This window comes from Ovis canadensis, chromosome 2 (assembly GCF_042477335.2).
Source record: "Ovis canadensis isolate MfBH-ARS-UI-01 breed Bighorn chromosome 2, ARS-UI_OviCan_v2, whole genome shotgun sequence".
NCBI classification, from domain to species: domain Eukaryota; kingdom Metazoa; phylum Chordata; class Mammalia; order Artiodactyla; family Bovidae; genus Ovis; species Ovis canadensis.
Window position 1 is genome coordinate 66,396,660 of NC_091246.1, and position 17,086 is coordinate 66,413,745.

Consider the following 17,086-nt stretch of genomic DNA (forward strand, 5'->3'; position numbering starts at 1 on the left):
AAGCTGGTAAAGGGGACAGATTATATGAGACAGTATAGTGTTCAGTGTGTGTGTATATATATTTTATTAAACTGAATTTATATATACTCAAATTCAATGTAATGGAATTGATATGTTAATTTAATACCATAAAATTGATTAAATATAATTAAGTATATATATTGCTGCTGCTACTGCTGCTGCTAAGTCGCTTCAGTCGTGTCCGACTCTGTGCGACCCCATAGACGGGGGCCCACTGTCTCTGGGATTCTCCAGGCAAGAACACTGGAGTGGGTTGCCATTTCCTTCTCCAAGGCATGAAAGTGAAAAGCGAAAGTGAAGTCGCTCAGTCATGCCTGACTCTTAGCGACCCCATGGACTGCAGCCTACCAGGATCCTCTGTCCATGGGATTTTCCAGGCAAGAGTACTAGAGTGGGGTGCCATTGCCTTCTCCAAGGATATATATATTAACATATAAATAATATATATATATATATATATATGTGTGTATGTGTGTTTAAATTTTAAGTGAAAACCTAAAAGTAGGACTGATAACATCACTTTTCAAATCAATCAATCACCAGGTATTTTTCAAATGCTTGTTTTAGGCATTTACTTGAGAAGTACAATTGAGCTAGTACAATAAAAAATAATTTTCAATTAGATGTTACTGAGTTCCAAAAAGCAGAAAGAGGCATAGGTTGGAGTAGACGGAGTAAGTTTTATGAAGAGAGTATTACTTCAGTTTTTCTATTTGTGGAATATATAAAGATATATGGATACTTATGTCATTGTATCTAAGTTCCACAAGGCTAGACTAGCTTTGTTTGTTTAGGGAAGTGCAAAATAAAATAAATATTTTTTTCTTAGAGTTTGCTATTTGATCCATCCATGTCTACGTGGGGATAATGAAGGATTAACTTAAAAAAAAAATCTAGATAATTTATTGAGGAAAGTGCCAGTGAAAACTTTTATTGATCTAAATTGACCAATACATTCTCTATATTGATTAAATTTACTTTAGAATTGCTCAACTGTAAGCTGGGGAAATGTGCCTTGAAATAAAGAGCAAACAGGAGAGAAACAGAGCTGGGTAATCCATCACCATAAAGAAGTCTTTTTTAGGGAACCACTGCCCACAACTTTCAGACAGCGCATCAGTGCAAGTGAAGACTTCAGAGGTATCAGTTGTGTTCCTCTGAGATTTGCTTAGCTGACTCTCAGCCATTTGTTACATAGAAAACACTCCGAATAAGCATGTGGTCATCACATTTGGGCATGGCTGAGAATCACTTGGAAAGCAATAAAAGACAGTCCCCTAAGTATCCTGATTCAGTGTAGCTGGGCTGGAATGCAGGAAACTATTTGAAACCAAAACCCCAGGTGGTTCCAATGAGAGGGTCCATGGATTAATTTCTGCTGTACAGCAAAGTGATTCAGTTATAATAGGATTGACATGACATTTCTTTACCCACCTAATTTCTAGGAAACTTTTCTTTCTGAAGTTCAGTGCATAGTTTCTGTCTCATGAGAGCTTTAAAACCAACAAATACATTTAAAAATTATCTGAGTGAGGTATAGATAATAAACTGTCCTGGTATTTAATCCTTCTACCTTAGAGGAAAGGAATTCTGAATCAATCTGGCGGACATTAGAACCTGCAGCTGCTAAAAATACAGTGTATTAACATCTCACCCAGTTGTATCATTAATAATAGATAATGTTTGGGATGTTCTTAATGGATTTTCGTCAGACTCCCTGTGTGATTCTCAGATGTTGATTATGAACCACAGGATTTATGAAAACTATTTACAGCAGTAGCTGCCTTCTTATAAAAGCTTCTTCATCCAGAGAAGCACTAAAGATGCATTGAAGTAGGACTCCAAGGTTAACACAAGTTTATACTTCTGTCGTCCAGAAAAGTCTCCATTCAGCTTCAATAAAGCCTTTCCTTTGCTGTCCTAATTGTTGGACAATCATTCTTGAGTTGATATACATGTTCATTGTGTTTTGGGATTTATTCAATGTGAATGAAGTGTCCATCCATGAGCAGTGACCCCTAAAGGTCTTAAGTAAAAAACTAAAAATCAGCTTCTCTAAAACCATGGAAACCATAGTTCAGTATCTTGGAGATCAGCTAATGTTTGGAGCTCTTTGACCCTATGATCTTCATTTTCCCCGTTTGATAATATATTTGAGATTTTATAATCTCTGCTGGAGGGATGACAAGTTTTTATTTTGAGTGTCAACAATAATCAACTGATAGAGACGCCATAGAATGATGTGTTGAGAATGATTCTGAGACCACATCTGGACTCAGAAGAAAGATTACTGTGATAGATTAGCAATGGTGCAAAGAAGGAAAACTATAATCAAAATATCACAGATGTCTACTCTTATTCTAGAATAAAAACAAAATCTTGTAAGTAGCCTGCATAGATTACTACCAGGCAGTCATCAAGCAGCACACTGAATTATGAAACCAAGGGAAAAATAAGAAACTTATCTGCCTAAAAGATGCTTAGTAAATAAGTCAATTTTTTATCAACACTGTGAAGCACATCAGTGTTTAAATTACCCAATGAGATGAGCCTTTTCACACAAGCATAATAAACAGGATATGAACAACAGGAAGCTCTTTATTGTAGGGCGATGTTTGGAGCTGAACTGAGGGACAAAGTGCAATTGCCAATGGATAATTTGCTAGAAAAAGAATAACTTTTTTTTTAAGCTAGGAACTAATTCATCACAGAATACATACAAAAATAGATAAAATTACATTTGTCCCAACATCTCATAGTGTAGGATGTGGGGTTAGAAGGAATATTTTGACAAATTACTTTAGAAGAGAATTGGTATTTCCTATTCCTTTTTCTCCAGGCTTCCCTGGAGGCTCAAATGGTAAAGAATCTGCCTGCAATGTGGGAGACCTGGGTTTGATCCCTAGATTGGGGAGATCCCCTGGAGAAGGGTATGGCAACCCACTCCAATATTCTTGCCTGGGGAATCCCCATGGATAGAGAAGCCTGGTGGGCTACAGTCCATAGAGTCGCAAAGAGTCAAACATGACTGAGCTACTCACATTTCTTTTCCTCCACATCCCTGACCCTCCCCACAAGTGCATACTTGAGGGATTAAGTTGCTCTTTTTGTAAAGATCTACATACAAGAGCCTGATCTAGACACTTTATTTCATAAACATTTTGAGTTAGCTATGATGATTATCTCAATTTTATGAATGAGGAAATTGAGGAGAGGTGAGGAAAGTTCAGCATCAAACAGCTCGAGTGGTCTGTCCAGGCAGATGTGGCTGGAATGTCGGCTCTTAGGAGCTGCATGTCTTGTCTCCTAGGAAAATGAGATCCAGGAACTGCAGGAGGTTTGCTTGCCTCAGATCTGAGTTACTCCTGACAACAGAGGGGTCTGCACCCAGCTTCCATATTCTCCCTCTTGCTTTGCATGCTGGTTAACTTCTCCTTTGAATTAAACATTGGACCAGCATTTAAAGCAGGTCAGTTGAAGAGGTGCCAACATTTTTGCCTGCCCAAGGAGCCTATACATCTCAAGCCAGCTCTCATTCTGTCTTTTATACAGGGCCTAAGACAATAAAAGTTTGACTGTTCCTCTTGCTTGGCTATGTGCAGTATTCACTGATGGGATTTCACTTGGAATGAAATCAGAGTATGTTTTTTCCTTACAATTTTGGCAACAGAGAAGCTACCTGACCATGTGGCAGTCCCTGTATCCTGTGGCAACAATTCAATTTCAACTCTTGGGCACATTCATAACCAAAGGCAAGGGGAAGAAGAGACATTGTAGAGATGCCGCCAACACTGTTCAGGATTTTCCACCTTAACGTCCTGGTAGATCCATGCCTCAGGCTGAGGATTTGGCACCTCTGTCTGCCTCAAGAGCAGTACTGTCCAATAGAACTTTCTGTGATGATGGAAATGTCCTATATCTCTGCTGTCCAATCAGATAGGCACTGAGCCATTGAATTGTGGCTGGAGTGACTAAGAAATTGGATTTTAAATTTTATTTCATTGTAATAAATGTAAGTTTGAATTGCCACATGTGGCTAATAGCTAGCACAGCTCTGACATTTCTATAATTGGATTCTACCGCACTGAGAACCCTTGAATGTCTGACAGATTTCCACTGTTATTAGAAATTGTTCCCTTCATTTTTAAATTACATTCTTATATCCAACCAACATCACGTACTCAGGCATCCAATATTTTTGGACACGTACCATGTTCCAGGCACTATTCTAGATGTGGTCAAAAACATACTTGTGAGCCAAATAAATAAACATTTTTGCTGTTGTGGAGCTTACATTTTAAATTTTAGCAAGGTTAGATAGATAATAAGTAATAAACATAATAAACATGTATAACATTTTTAAAGGTGATGTACAAGGGGAAAAGGAGATGGGTGAGGGAAATAAAGATAAGAGGGGCAGAGCAAAAGCCTCGGTCTTCAGCATCTCCATGGACATAGAGAGAAGGAGTCCACAAGTACTCCTTTATATTAACGTGTAATCCATGCATCCATGGAGTTACAGTCTAGTTAGGATTTTCTGAGATTAATCTGTCTTTATGAAGTGCCAAATATAAGATGTATAGCACAAACTTTGTTTTATGAAATGTATTAATTGCTTCTCTTACCACCACCCTCAACCCCAACTCACCACCTACTTCTGTCTCCTTTTGTATACGTATCTATGCCTTCTGTTTAATATGTCTGGCTCAGGATTGTAGAGTGGGTTTAAAAAAGTAGACAGATAGACAGACAGACAGACAGGTAGGTAGGCAGGTAGAAAGAAAGAATGTAAACACATCACTCTATGGGAAGTGGTAGGTGGAATTTGCCAGAGAGCAGACTATGCTATCGAGGTATGTGCATTGCCCAGTAATAGGCAGCTTCTTGAAGATCTGTCTAATTACCTGACATTGCTAGATGGAAACCCTCAGGAAAAGCATAGATAAACAACTTTTTTCGGTTAGATGTGCAAACAGGATCAGAGGTACTATTTCTAATAGGTCTTAGCTGTTAGAAGCCATTTGTATCTGAAGCTGATCCTCAGTAAAAGCTTGGGCAAAGTAATTTCTGTCTGTTGGTCTCTTTTCTGCATTCTATTCATATCTTCTCCAACTTCCTAGTCAGATAGTTCTTCCTGAAAACCATCAATATCAGTCAGTTACAGCTAAGTGAATTTAATGTTAAATATCACTTATCCCAAGAGGTATTCTCAGGGCTTCTAATTATTGAGTAAAATATTCGCCTTTTAATTAACTAAAAGGAATTTTGGGCATCTGCTAAGTTAAGAAAGTAACTCTGAGAGAGTGGTGGTGGATCCTTGAAATCACATTCCTCAGTCTCCTTACGCATAAGATATCTAAAATCCTGTCTCAGTGATACAACAGAAGAAATCTCTTCTTGTGTCTAGTCATTTAAACAAACCACTGAATTGAGACTGTATATTTAGATTAGTATAATTTATTATCAAAGATCATTCCTCCTGATTCTTTTGTCCTTTAAACCCAGCTCTGATGCTTTCAGCTTATAATCTTTAATGAGTCAATTTAACTCTGCAGACTTCAGATTCTTCATCTGTAAAGTGGTTGTTGTGAAGTTGTATCATTCTTTTATCCTGAACTTCAAATTCCTCAGCAGGATTTTCAGATTAGCATGTTTCCTAGAACACACATATTTCTGGAGTCTTCCAGAAGTATCAAAATATAAGATTCAGGAGGAGATCTAGGTCAAGTAAGAGTTATGATCCTAAGACTTCAAGATGATGTAAAATTATCGAGAATAGTGGCTTTAGGTTATCTTAGCATCACTTGTTTGTTTTTACTGGACACTGATGAGGGCTTCCCTGATAGCTCAGTTGGTAAAGAATCCGCCTATGATGCAGGAGACCCCGGTTTGATTCCTGGGTTAGAAAGATCTGCTGGAGAAGGGATAGGCTACCCACTCCAGTATTCTTGGGCTTCCCTTGTGGCTCAGCTGGTAAAGAATCCACCTGCAATGTGGGAGATCTGGGTTCAATCCTTGAGTTGGGAAGATCCCCTGGAGAAAGGAAGGGCTACCCACTCCAATATTCAGGCCTAGAGAATTTAATATGAGCTAATGAATTCTCTTCATTGATACCCTTCTAAGTGGTCTTGAATTATAGCCTTTTCCATCCCATTCACAGACCTGCTCCATCCAACTTTTATATTAGAAATACTGCAATTTTTCTTTTCTCCATAGAATTTGTCTCCTCCAGCTAACTTGCATACCCAGTACTTTGCTTCACCCCTGATCTGGGCATTATTAGGATTCTTTGCAGGTGTGAAAGCCCCTGGGGTATTTAATAATAACAAAAAACTGCTTACTATTGAGCACCTCTTAAGTACAAGAAACAGTGCTAGGTGCTTTATATACCTGATCTTTTTTTCTAAGTTTGTGTGTGTGCATGTGTGCTAAGTGGCATCAGTCATGTCCCACTCTTTAAGACCCAGTGGACTACTGTAGCACTCCAGGCTTCTCTGTCCATGGGAGTTTCCAGGCAAGAATGCTGGAGTGGATCGCCACGCCTTTCTCCGACCCAAGGATCAAACCTACATCTCCTAAGTCTCCTGCATTGGCAGGTGGGCTCTTTACCACTAGCACCATCTGGGAAGCCTTTTTTCTGAGTGTATCAATCTATGAAGACATAGTCTATCCCCTTTCAACACATAAGGAGATGGAGGATTAAAGAGATGGAATAACCTGCCTCAGGTCCCTCAACTAGTAAATGAAAGAACTGGATTCCAGCCAGAAGCACCATATCACAGAGCCTTAATTATAATATTCTATCCTCTATAGATGGAGAAGGAAATGGCAACCCACTCCAAAGATTGCAAAACTGACCTCACCCCTTCTATGTCTGACCTGAAATTAGTTGAAAAAAAAATGTAGATGTATGTTGAGTTGATTTTTAAATTTTATTTTATTGAAGTATAGTTGATTTACAATGTTGTGTTAATTTCTACTTTACAGCAAAGTGGTTCAGTAAATATATATATATATAATTTTTCATATTCTTTTCCATTATGGTTATCACAGTGAGTTGATTTTTTTATATAGAAAAGCAACTTATTGCATTATACCCACTTACACAGTTAGTCAAGGAGAGTAACAGGCCTGCTGGTGAAGCAGGTCACCCAGAATATAGATGGTATTAAACTAGTGGTCGAGGACTAACTCCTTTAAAAAAAAAAAAAAAAAGCAACTCCTATCCAGGATTAATTTAATTTTAAAAACAAATACAAGCTATTGATTCATTCTTCTCAACTTAACTGGACAGTCTACCTGTGGTATAACTGTCAGGTAAAAGCATACATCCTTACAAGTTGGTGGTCACAAGTTTTTTTAAAAAACCATTTCACTGAAAGGAAAGAAATAATATGAAAACAGCTCAAGAAATACACTAACATGCAAAAATATATGGGGAAAGAGGAACACATTGTTTTGACTTAAATGAAGAAACTGAGAAGAGACTGGTCTGTGTAAGGAAATGTGCATCCTGGAAAGTTCAGCTGTAGGAGTTTGTATGACTTGAATCTCCCCTATTTCCTGAATAAAAACAACATCTTATAGTATTTATACTTCATGGCTCAGACACCTACCTCACTTGGCTGTATTTCTTACTCACTCTAGCCTTTAGTTAAATGAGTTTGAAAAACTTGGGACTATAGCATAAGAAGAAAAATCACCACACACAATATTCCCCTTTTTGTGGCTACTTTTAGACATCTGTTACTAGAAAATTCCTAAAGAATAGTTAAATATAAGTCTGTGGCTCTGCTGAATCAAGAAGCCCCCAGTTAATATTTAGAAAACACCTTCTGTTTGAACTAATAACATTGTTGATAGAACTTATTATGGAGGGATAACCAAAGTCTCTGTCTCAAAACCAGTGTTAAATCAATCTCAAAGTTGAAAGGAAGGAAAGGGGAGTCTAAGGATCACAAATGCAGACATGTTCTAAATCCTTGTCCTTCTGGAGCCACACTTCCTTCAGGGTCTTCATCATTATAAACGTTCTCTGCCATTTGCCACACTTGCATGATATTATCTTCTGATAAAGAACAAATTACCCAACGTTCGTTGGGATTCCAGAAGAAATCAGATATCTTGGCAGTGTAACCACCGTGAATAAATAACAACTCTGGTGGCCCATCTTCTGGGGATTGTTCCTCTCCAATTTTACTTAAATCCCAGACATTCAGTCTATGATCAATACCACTGGAAGCCAAAATAGTCTCATTGTGAGGTGACCACTGAACCTGGACTATTTCATCCTTATGTGATTCAAAGGAATACAACTTTAGTTTCAGATTTCTCAGATCCCACAGGGCAACAGTTTTGTCAGCTGATCTGTGGCAAGAATGAGCTCACTATAAGGACTGAAAGAAAGGCAGTTCACTTGAGCAGTGTGAGCATCAACTGAGTGGCTTGGTTTGGAAGTATTGTTTGAAGGAGTATCCCAGATCATGAGTTTCTGATCATCAGCAACCAACCCAAAGAGGGACTCATGGAGCAGACGCCAGGAGACATCCTCTACTACTGCCGTGTGCCCTGTGAAGATGGTCTTCACATCCGCAACTTTTCCTTCCTTCGGAACAGCACTTATGTCCCACAGGCAGATGGTGTGGTCATCTGAAGCACTCAGTAAGTGCCCACTGAGATTTGGGTTCCAAGAAACCCCGTAGCCTTCCTTCTGATGTCCACGGAGACACAAGTCTGGGTTGCACTCTCCAGAAGGGTCTGGTTTAGAAGGATATTTTGTATAGTCAAAAACAAGAACATCACTGGATGGAGTCTTTGTTGCAATGATGCAAGGGTTCTGGGGCTTATAGCATGCCCCGTTTACCTCTCCTTCATGGTTGATCTTGATTTCTATTTCAATTTTTCCACTAATCGAGCCAAAACCTCCAAATTCTCCTTTTTCACTGTTGTAGTGTGAAGCATCAAACTGAGCATCATCTTTAGGGAGCTGCACGCTGACTGTCAAAGGTGGTTTTGTTCATCTGACGTGTGTGTCCCCAGGACAAGTCGATGAATACTGAAATCTTTCCCTTCTGGTCTGGTTACACTGTGCAGTTAGGCTAGGCCACTCCACAGCATGGGTCATCACCAAATCATAAAGAAAAGGGGTGTTTTTTCCCATATTTTATATTCTTCGTTGATCACACATTCTTCTACTGAATCATCAAAGGCTGCTTCCTTGTCGGCCATGGCAGGTAGGCAAGCGGGCCGGGATCCCAGGGTTGAGCATTGTGGGAGCCTGCGGGCACTTGCTCTGCACACGCAGCCTCTATTATTTCCCCAATGAGCTGATTTTATGTCATATAATTACTACAGATGGAATTTAAAAACACCAAGAGTCTATGTAAAGGAAATTTATCTTGATATCACCAAAAGCCTTAAAGTCTTCAAACAGTTATTGAGCACTCTTAGGGGCAAGACATCGCCCTAAGCATCATAAGGGAAGCAGTGCATAAGCTCCTGACAAGGGCAACAAAGCTACTCCAAGGGGGAAACAGCCTTCAGAATTAGAACCAAATATAGGCTTTAGAGTTTGGTGGCCACTTTCTTCCTAAGTATCATGTGAGATTAAAGAAAACTCACAGAGGCCTAGTATAGTTCTCAGAGGGGAATCTGATTTTTTGAAAAAAGAATCAAGAAAATCAGATTGCTGCAGGGAGAAAACCCTATGCCACTTCTTCCGTTCTCCCAAACATATTTGAAGTTCATACCAACACATAGAGCACAGGGGAGTGGGGAAGACCACCTGGTCAACTGCCACAAAACAGGTGGCCTCTCATTCCCTCAGTCAACCCACAAACATTCTTCTAGAACCAATATTGAACTGTGCACTCTGCTAGAGCTTAGATACAGGCACTGTTAAGATGCATTCACTCCTTCAAGGTGTGCATAACCTACATACATGTTAATAAATAATTTCCATGCAGCCTAATAATTATAGTAATTAGTAAGTATCCAGTGCTATGAGAACATCAATAGAGTGGCAATCAGAGATTTTCACACAGGAGGTGGACTTGGAGCTGAATTACAAATGATGAGTTTGAGTGATGGGATCAGATGTAGAGAGTATTTCAAGCAGGAAGTTGAAGGATGTAGAAACATGCAAGAGTCTGGTGTGTTCAGATGATAATAGTGTTTCATAGAATATGTGTGAGAGAGTGGCAGGGGATGCGCCTAGCCTGGAGAGCGACCATAAGTCTTAAATGCCATGTGTAAGTTGAGATGTTATATTGCTAGTAATGGGAAACTATTTTAGGGTTTTAAAAAGGATGTCACAGAATCATATTTGCCTTGTAAGGGAACCATTAGATCAACACTAGAGAATGTAGTGGAGAAGGAAATGGCAACCCACTCCAGTGTTCTTGCCTGGAGAATCCCAGGGACGGGGGAGCCTGGTGGGCTGCTGTCTGTGGGGTTGCACAGAGTCAGACACAACTGAAGCGACTTAGCAGCAGCAGCAGCAGGGAATGTAGTAGAGGAGGATAGAGAAGAAACCAATTAGTGATTTGTTGGTGCCATTTGAGCAAGATGAGTCACCTCTGCCATACTCTGCCTGAATTCTTGAATTATCATCACAATAAATAAATGCTGTTTTACATTCCTAAATTTGGAGTGTGTTCTGTTAATAAATGACTAGAATATGTGATTTACAATCTTGTGAGTTACTTGTAGCTAGGACTAAATACTATTCATTTCTCTACCCCTAGCCTTATTGCCTTCCACATAGTAAGCACCAATATTGTTTATTGAGTGAACTGAATGGATGTTTAGATGCCTGCATGGGGTGTTTGCAAACTTCCATTATCATAAAGCCTCCAAATCTAAGTATCTCTACCTGAAATGTAAGAAAGAATGGTGATCTCTGACCTCTCCGAAGGTATGCGGAGCCCTGTTGACCCCAAGAAAGAGCTATGTATAACACACAGAGGCCCCAGCCCCTGGTTGTGCTTCTTGACAAGAGGAACTGGTCAGTGACCCTCCCAAGGAGCACTGTAGAATTGTGCTTGGGTTTTTTTGTTTTTGTTTTGTTTTTTTGGCCATGCTATGTGGCATTCAGGATCCTCACCTGGGGATTGAACCAGGCCCCGTGCAGTGGAAGCACGGAATCCTAACCACTGGACCTCCAGGGAAGTCCCTGTAGGACTGTGCTTTAATAATAGTAAATGCTTACGTAAGACTTGCTGTGTATCAGTCACATTTGTAAGCATTTTGCAAAGTTAATCCATTTAATATTCATAAGTCTATGAGATAAGTACTATTATAGTCCCTATTTTACATATACAAAAAATATGACATGGAAATACTAAGTAATTTGCACAAGATCACGCAGCCAGCAAGTGACAATTGAACTCCAGGTAGCCTGCCCCTGGTGACCACGATGCTTTTATTCATGATGCTGTCCTGCTTCTTTGAGAAGAATTATGCTGTTACCTGTGACCCCATCCATTTGGGAATTATAATTGTTGGTAAAGAAGAAGAAGTAAAAAAGGGACGAGAAGAAGAGAAAAATACTAGTCTCTGTGACCTTAGACAAGATGTAAACTTTTTGTGCTCTTAAATGTTGAATTTAGTAATTCACTTTCACTTTAAGCAAATAATAAAATTTCTTTTTTTAAAGATTCCATGAGAAATGATAGTTTGTAAGTATCAAATTGTGATATTATTAACAATCATTCTTTATACAAGTAAAATTTTCTCATATTGTATCTGAATAAGTTAATAGAGTGTCTGTCGGGGCATGAGAAGGTCTCCTTCCCCGAAAGCCATTAGCCTAAGCCTAGTTATCGAGTCCCATTGAATTCTAAATGCATTCCAATTTTTAAATCTAGGAACAAAACTTTGATATTGCAGATAATTAAATTCATTCTGAGAAAAATATGTCCATGTGGGTTAAATTGCCAGCATTTGAACAGAATACTAATAGCAAACCGTGGGAAGTTGTATTGGTTACTTCGAGCTTTGAATAAACACTGACCTATTTCAAATAACCCTGTGACTCATCTGAAAAGCTGCAGATCACAAGTACAGCATTTAAATGGAGACACAAATGCCAGAGTGTAGAGATTTTCCTCACTTCAGTGACTACACTTCCTAAATCAGAAAACCTTCTAATTTGAGGTTTACCAAAAATAGCACTGGTACATATGGAGCCACAAATCAACAGTTTCCATAAATAGTCAAGATTTTGTCAAAGACCCAGATCTAGAACTAAAATTTTATATAATAATTGACCATGTTTTGGTGTCAAAAAAAATTTCAATCACCATTCTAGTGCCATAAAAAGAAGTCTAAAATGGGCTATTTCTATTTTTGCTCATGATTAAATATAGTAGTCAAGATTTTTAAATTATTCCAATGTTGTGCAGGAAAAAAATTGCAAAGAGCTAAGAAAGTAATAATTTCCAGAAAGTAGGTCTCCCAATATCATAAGGAGGTAGTCACAAAATAAGAAGGGTGTGGTGGAGAGACAGAGTAAGAATTTGTGCCAAATGGAAGACATCTGTGTCAGCATTAAAAATATTTGTGGACAATTAGAAGCAAATGTCATCTTCAAGGTATTACAATAAATGCACTTTTCCACTGTCCACATTTACCAGTTTCCCCTTGTCTTCTCCAATCTTGTCTGATTTCCTTCAGATATTCTCCATGTCAAACCAAAGAAAAGCAATTTCCTACAACAAATACACTCAAATTTCTACCTCCAGTGCAGATGATTAGGAAAGTGAAAGACATTTATAGATTTCAGTGAGGAAAAGCAATACCATAGAAGAAAGGCTGGACTCAATAGACCCAACTAAAGCACAGCAATCATCAAGCTTTGTGACTTTGTACACGACATCTAACCTCTTAGGACCACAGTCTTCTCCTCTGGAACTGGAATTGATACCTTCCTTTCTCACATACTGTTATGAAGATTAAATGAGATTATCTCAGTGAAACCCGTTGTGAGTCATAAACCATGCACTATGAACACGTCAAGCTGTTATACAGTATCTTTTTAAACACAGTGTTATTAAATTCTCTGCAAAGAATGTGCAATCTAAAACCTGTTATTTCTCTGCCAAAAGGGGGGATTTGCAAGCGTTTGTGAGCTGTTATAGGCAAAGAAGCAACAGAAATGAAATTTTCCCCTTGATGCAGTCGGAGGATAGAAAAAGAAGTTAACCAGGAATGGCAGTTATTTAATGTTTACTGAATATAACTTACTGCTTTGAAAGGATTATATCACCTTTGTTTCACCTACATCCATCTCTGCTCCAACAGTAACAATTATCCTACACTTTGGAAAACACCAACTGGTGAATTCTTGTACTTCTAGAGGTAGAACTCTGTGGGTTCTGTTGCTAAATGATTTAACCAAAGCCACAATTTTAGTCAGTTGTGAAATTGGACTAGAAAGTATAAGATGCTTAGTGTCTTTAGCTCTCCTAACCACCAAGGCCCACAATCAGCTAAGTTGCACATCATTCCTCAGTTTTTACAGAGTGACAAATTACTTACCAGTGACAGACAGATCCCTCAAAAGTTAATGACCTCAGAGAACTGGGATTTCATTACAAACAGTTAGCAATAGAAAACAAATTTTGAGTTGTTGTCAGAATTAAACACCTGCAGATGAATGATTGAATCTATCAAGTGGCTAATCAGAAGAGTCTCTTCTGTTGTCAATCATGTGTAACATTTATGTACACTTTATATTGCAAAAATCTCTAGACTCACCCACCAGGTTACCTGTCAAGTAGACATATGCCCAGGTATATCTCATGTCTTGACTTTTCTAGAAAATCAATTGGTTGTGAGTGTGTATATCTCATTTATCTCTGTAGCCTTAGCATTCATCACAGTGTCTGGCACTAAATAGATACCACTAAGCAATTGTCAAGTGAATATGAACGAATGAATGAATGCCTTGAAACTGGTCTACACCCAAGGCTATGGAGTCCTATGGAATAATTCAGTAATCTTGTGAGGATTTGGTATCATTTTTCAACTTTATCTGGGTCATTCTCTTTTTCTAAATGTGTATGTTCATGGTATAAATCTTCCTGTGGGGCAAAAGGGGTAACACAATCCTCCATTGAGCTGAATGACATTCCAGGGTCCTTGGTATAAATCTGTCATTAGGAATGCACTCACCTCAAAGTAGGGTCACCATAGTATCCAGCTTAGTGAGTCTAAGTGAATCTTCAGTCCTGGAGCACAGCAGGTCAGTAATATCATAATTCCCTGTGTAAGTAGCCACTGTGATGAAGAGAGGTGTTCACCAAGAGGTGTACAAGCACACTTGCGTTGCACTTGGTGTCATGTGAGGCAGCATGGTGGAGTGGAAAGAGCACTAGGCAAGGAATCAGAAGAGCTGGGTTCTGGTTCTGGTTTTGCCACTTGTTTTTTTAATGGTCTTAAGTATCTGGCTCTTTCTGGCTACAATGTTCTTCCCTTTTGAATTGGACAAATCTCTTGCCTATCAAGTGTTTTGTAGGTACCAAATGAGATAATAATTATAGTATACTCTTTTATCTAGGCGTTGTTAGTACTTCTTGTGTGAAGGTGGTTTGTCAATTGTAAAAGATAGCCAAATTATGATAATTTTGTCCCTAGTCCTTAGGAGCAGTTTTATCTTCCTGATTTGAAATAGTATCTATCAATATAAAGTGAATTTTCATTCCAGCTATTTGATGGCTGGTGGAGGTAGCCCATTCTCACCAGTCTATTGATAAAAGAGTTAAAATTAGTTGTGATTATTCCATATTCAAGAGATAATTAAGCTTTGACTGATAATGACACACCTTCCTTGCTTTAATTCACACTTCTATAATACAAAAACTATCTTTTAATAAAGTGGTCAATATGATACCTCTTTATGGTTCAGGCTTTTGTTGGTAAACAGCACAGTAAAAGGACCTGAATTGTGAACCAGATCAGCTACTATCTCCATGGAATGATTTTAGAGGAAACTTAAGTCCTATCTCTCCTCATTCATTGATACTCAAAAATCCCTCATTGAGATAATTTTTTTCTTTCCACAGTTGGACATGAAGTTGAAATTTAAATCTCCTTCAAATAGGTAATATAGTAAGTTTTTACCAAGATGCAAAGGATTAATTGAAGGTATTTTTTGATAACAGCACTTGAGCAAGAGGGCATTAGATATATGCCATATAAAAGAAAAAAAGGAGAACCATAAAAATAACCAAATCCATCTTCATTCTTTACTCATTTAAGTACTGAGATTTAAAAATTGATTTAATTTCAAATGTACTTTCTAAAAAAAGATTATAAAATAACTGCTGTGGAAAAAAAAATACTGGAAGAAAAAGCTCCTATCTAAAATAAATGTTTTCTTGTATTCTATACTTGTCAAAAATATGTACTAGATAGGATCTGAGTTAACTCATTTTCAACATTTTTTTTCACTACAGACTTATAAATGAATCTTTGAGGGACCAGCTATTGGTAACCATCCAGAAGACTTTCACATACACTCGAACCCAAGCTCAGCACCTCTTCATCATCCTCATGGAGTGCATGAAGAAGAAAGAACTGGTAGGTAACAGTGTGTCTGTAGGTGGCAGAGACCTCCCCATACCCCTTCTCTCTGTTGAACCATTTTCTTGAATCACATACCAATTGTTTCTCCTTTCTAGCCAAGCTCACAACCATCCTCAGGCTCCACTGGCTCCTGTAGCTTCCTTCCCTCAATAGCTGAGACATTGTGTTTTCTGCCTAGATTTAATGAAGTGTGGGCAGCAGGGTTCTAGCATCATTTGCTACTGAAGTTGCCTCAGTACAATGAGGTGAAGAGAGAACATAGGTTTCCTCCCAGAGAATGCTTCCGTTGATCCTCTTAGGGTTTCACTTGGCTTGTGAGTTGTGAATTACTGATGTGCTTAGTATCTTAGTATCATCGATCTTAGTGGCTCAGGGTACAGGTTAATCTGTTCATCTGTACAGGTAGAAAATGAAGAAATGTACTCAAGGAAGTTTGGAAATTTCTATAATTTCTGAACTGCCCTTTGTAGCTACTGAAGAAGCATTTCTCACATCTCAGGAAAATGTCTTAGAAATGTGCCATCACAGAGACCTTCAGTTAGGGTGAGCAGAAATAGCAGGAGCCAACACTGAAGGAGCCCTTGCTATGTGCCAGGCAGAGTGCCAGATCATTCCACGTATTAACTCATGTGATCTTAGCAACTGTCCCAATGTGAGAGGTACAGTTGTTACCCTCACTTTCTAGATGAGGAAACTCCAAGTCACCTGATGAGTAAATCAGGAACTAGACTGAAAACCAATGGTATTCCATCTCTGTGGTAAGTATTTTTATTCCGAAATGTCTCGTCGAAGCAAAGGTAGTGCATCATCCACTCTAGGTCTATTCGTGGTGGGCCTCAGCGAGATGAGATTATTCTCAAAGGCCATGGGAGCCTACCTGCTGATGAGGAGGTAGAAGAGCAGTGCACCCCTGAGCAGCGGCCGCACTCAGGCCGGGACAGTCTCGAGTCTGCTGAGCATCCTAGAATGGTTATTCCTGCGGCCGTGAGGGTGCACTGCTCCTCCAGAGGGGCACCAGGGCCAGGCCCTAAACGGATCAGCTGTGAGGCAGGGCGTGTGAGAGGAGCTGGAGTGAGCTGCCTGCATCCAGTTCCCCAGCACACTACAGGCTCCCCAGAGCTGGGCTGGAACTGTCTTGTTCACAACCGTGTCCCTATGTATGCGACAGTGGCTGGCACACAGTGGTGCTCACTGAGGCTGCCAGGAAGGAGAGAAGGAGGTGATTTCTGACTTTAAAGAACTAAATATTTAGAAAAAAATACCTGACTCAAATAAACAAGACCAAACTCCAGAAAGCATCACATAGCCTTTGTGAAAAGCCTTTCAGCAGCTTCTAGGTTTAGCATGAAAGGAGTGAGGTGAGGAGAATGGGACAGTACCTCCAGTTCTTGAGTACCTGACCTAAGTAGTCTGGCTGCCCCGTATAGAGAAGCCCACTTGGAGATCAGGTTCAGAATCATGACTGCCAGCATCCCAG

General features: G+C 39.1%; 1 protein-coding gene and 1 pseudogene across 2 annotated transcripts in view; one reads left to right on the forward strand and one right to left on the reverse strand.

Annotated features, from left to right (window-relative positions):
• TRPM3 (transient receptor potential cation channel subfamily M member 3) overlaps positions 1 to 17,086 on the forward strand; it is a 596,910-nt gene that overhangs the window by 386,843 nt on the left and 192,981 nt on the right. For both annotated transcript variants that reach the window (XM_069574093.1, XM_069574094.1), the window contains one exon: positions 15,480 to 15,603. In XM_069574093.1, coding sequence (XP_069430194.1) covers positions 15,480 to 15,603 — 124 coding nt within the window. The remainder of the gene's footprint in view (positions 1 to 15,479; positions 15,604 to 17,086) is intronic.
• On the reverse strand, positions 7,977 to 9,249 carry LOC138433115 (histone-binding protein RBBP4 pseudogene; annotated as a pseudogene).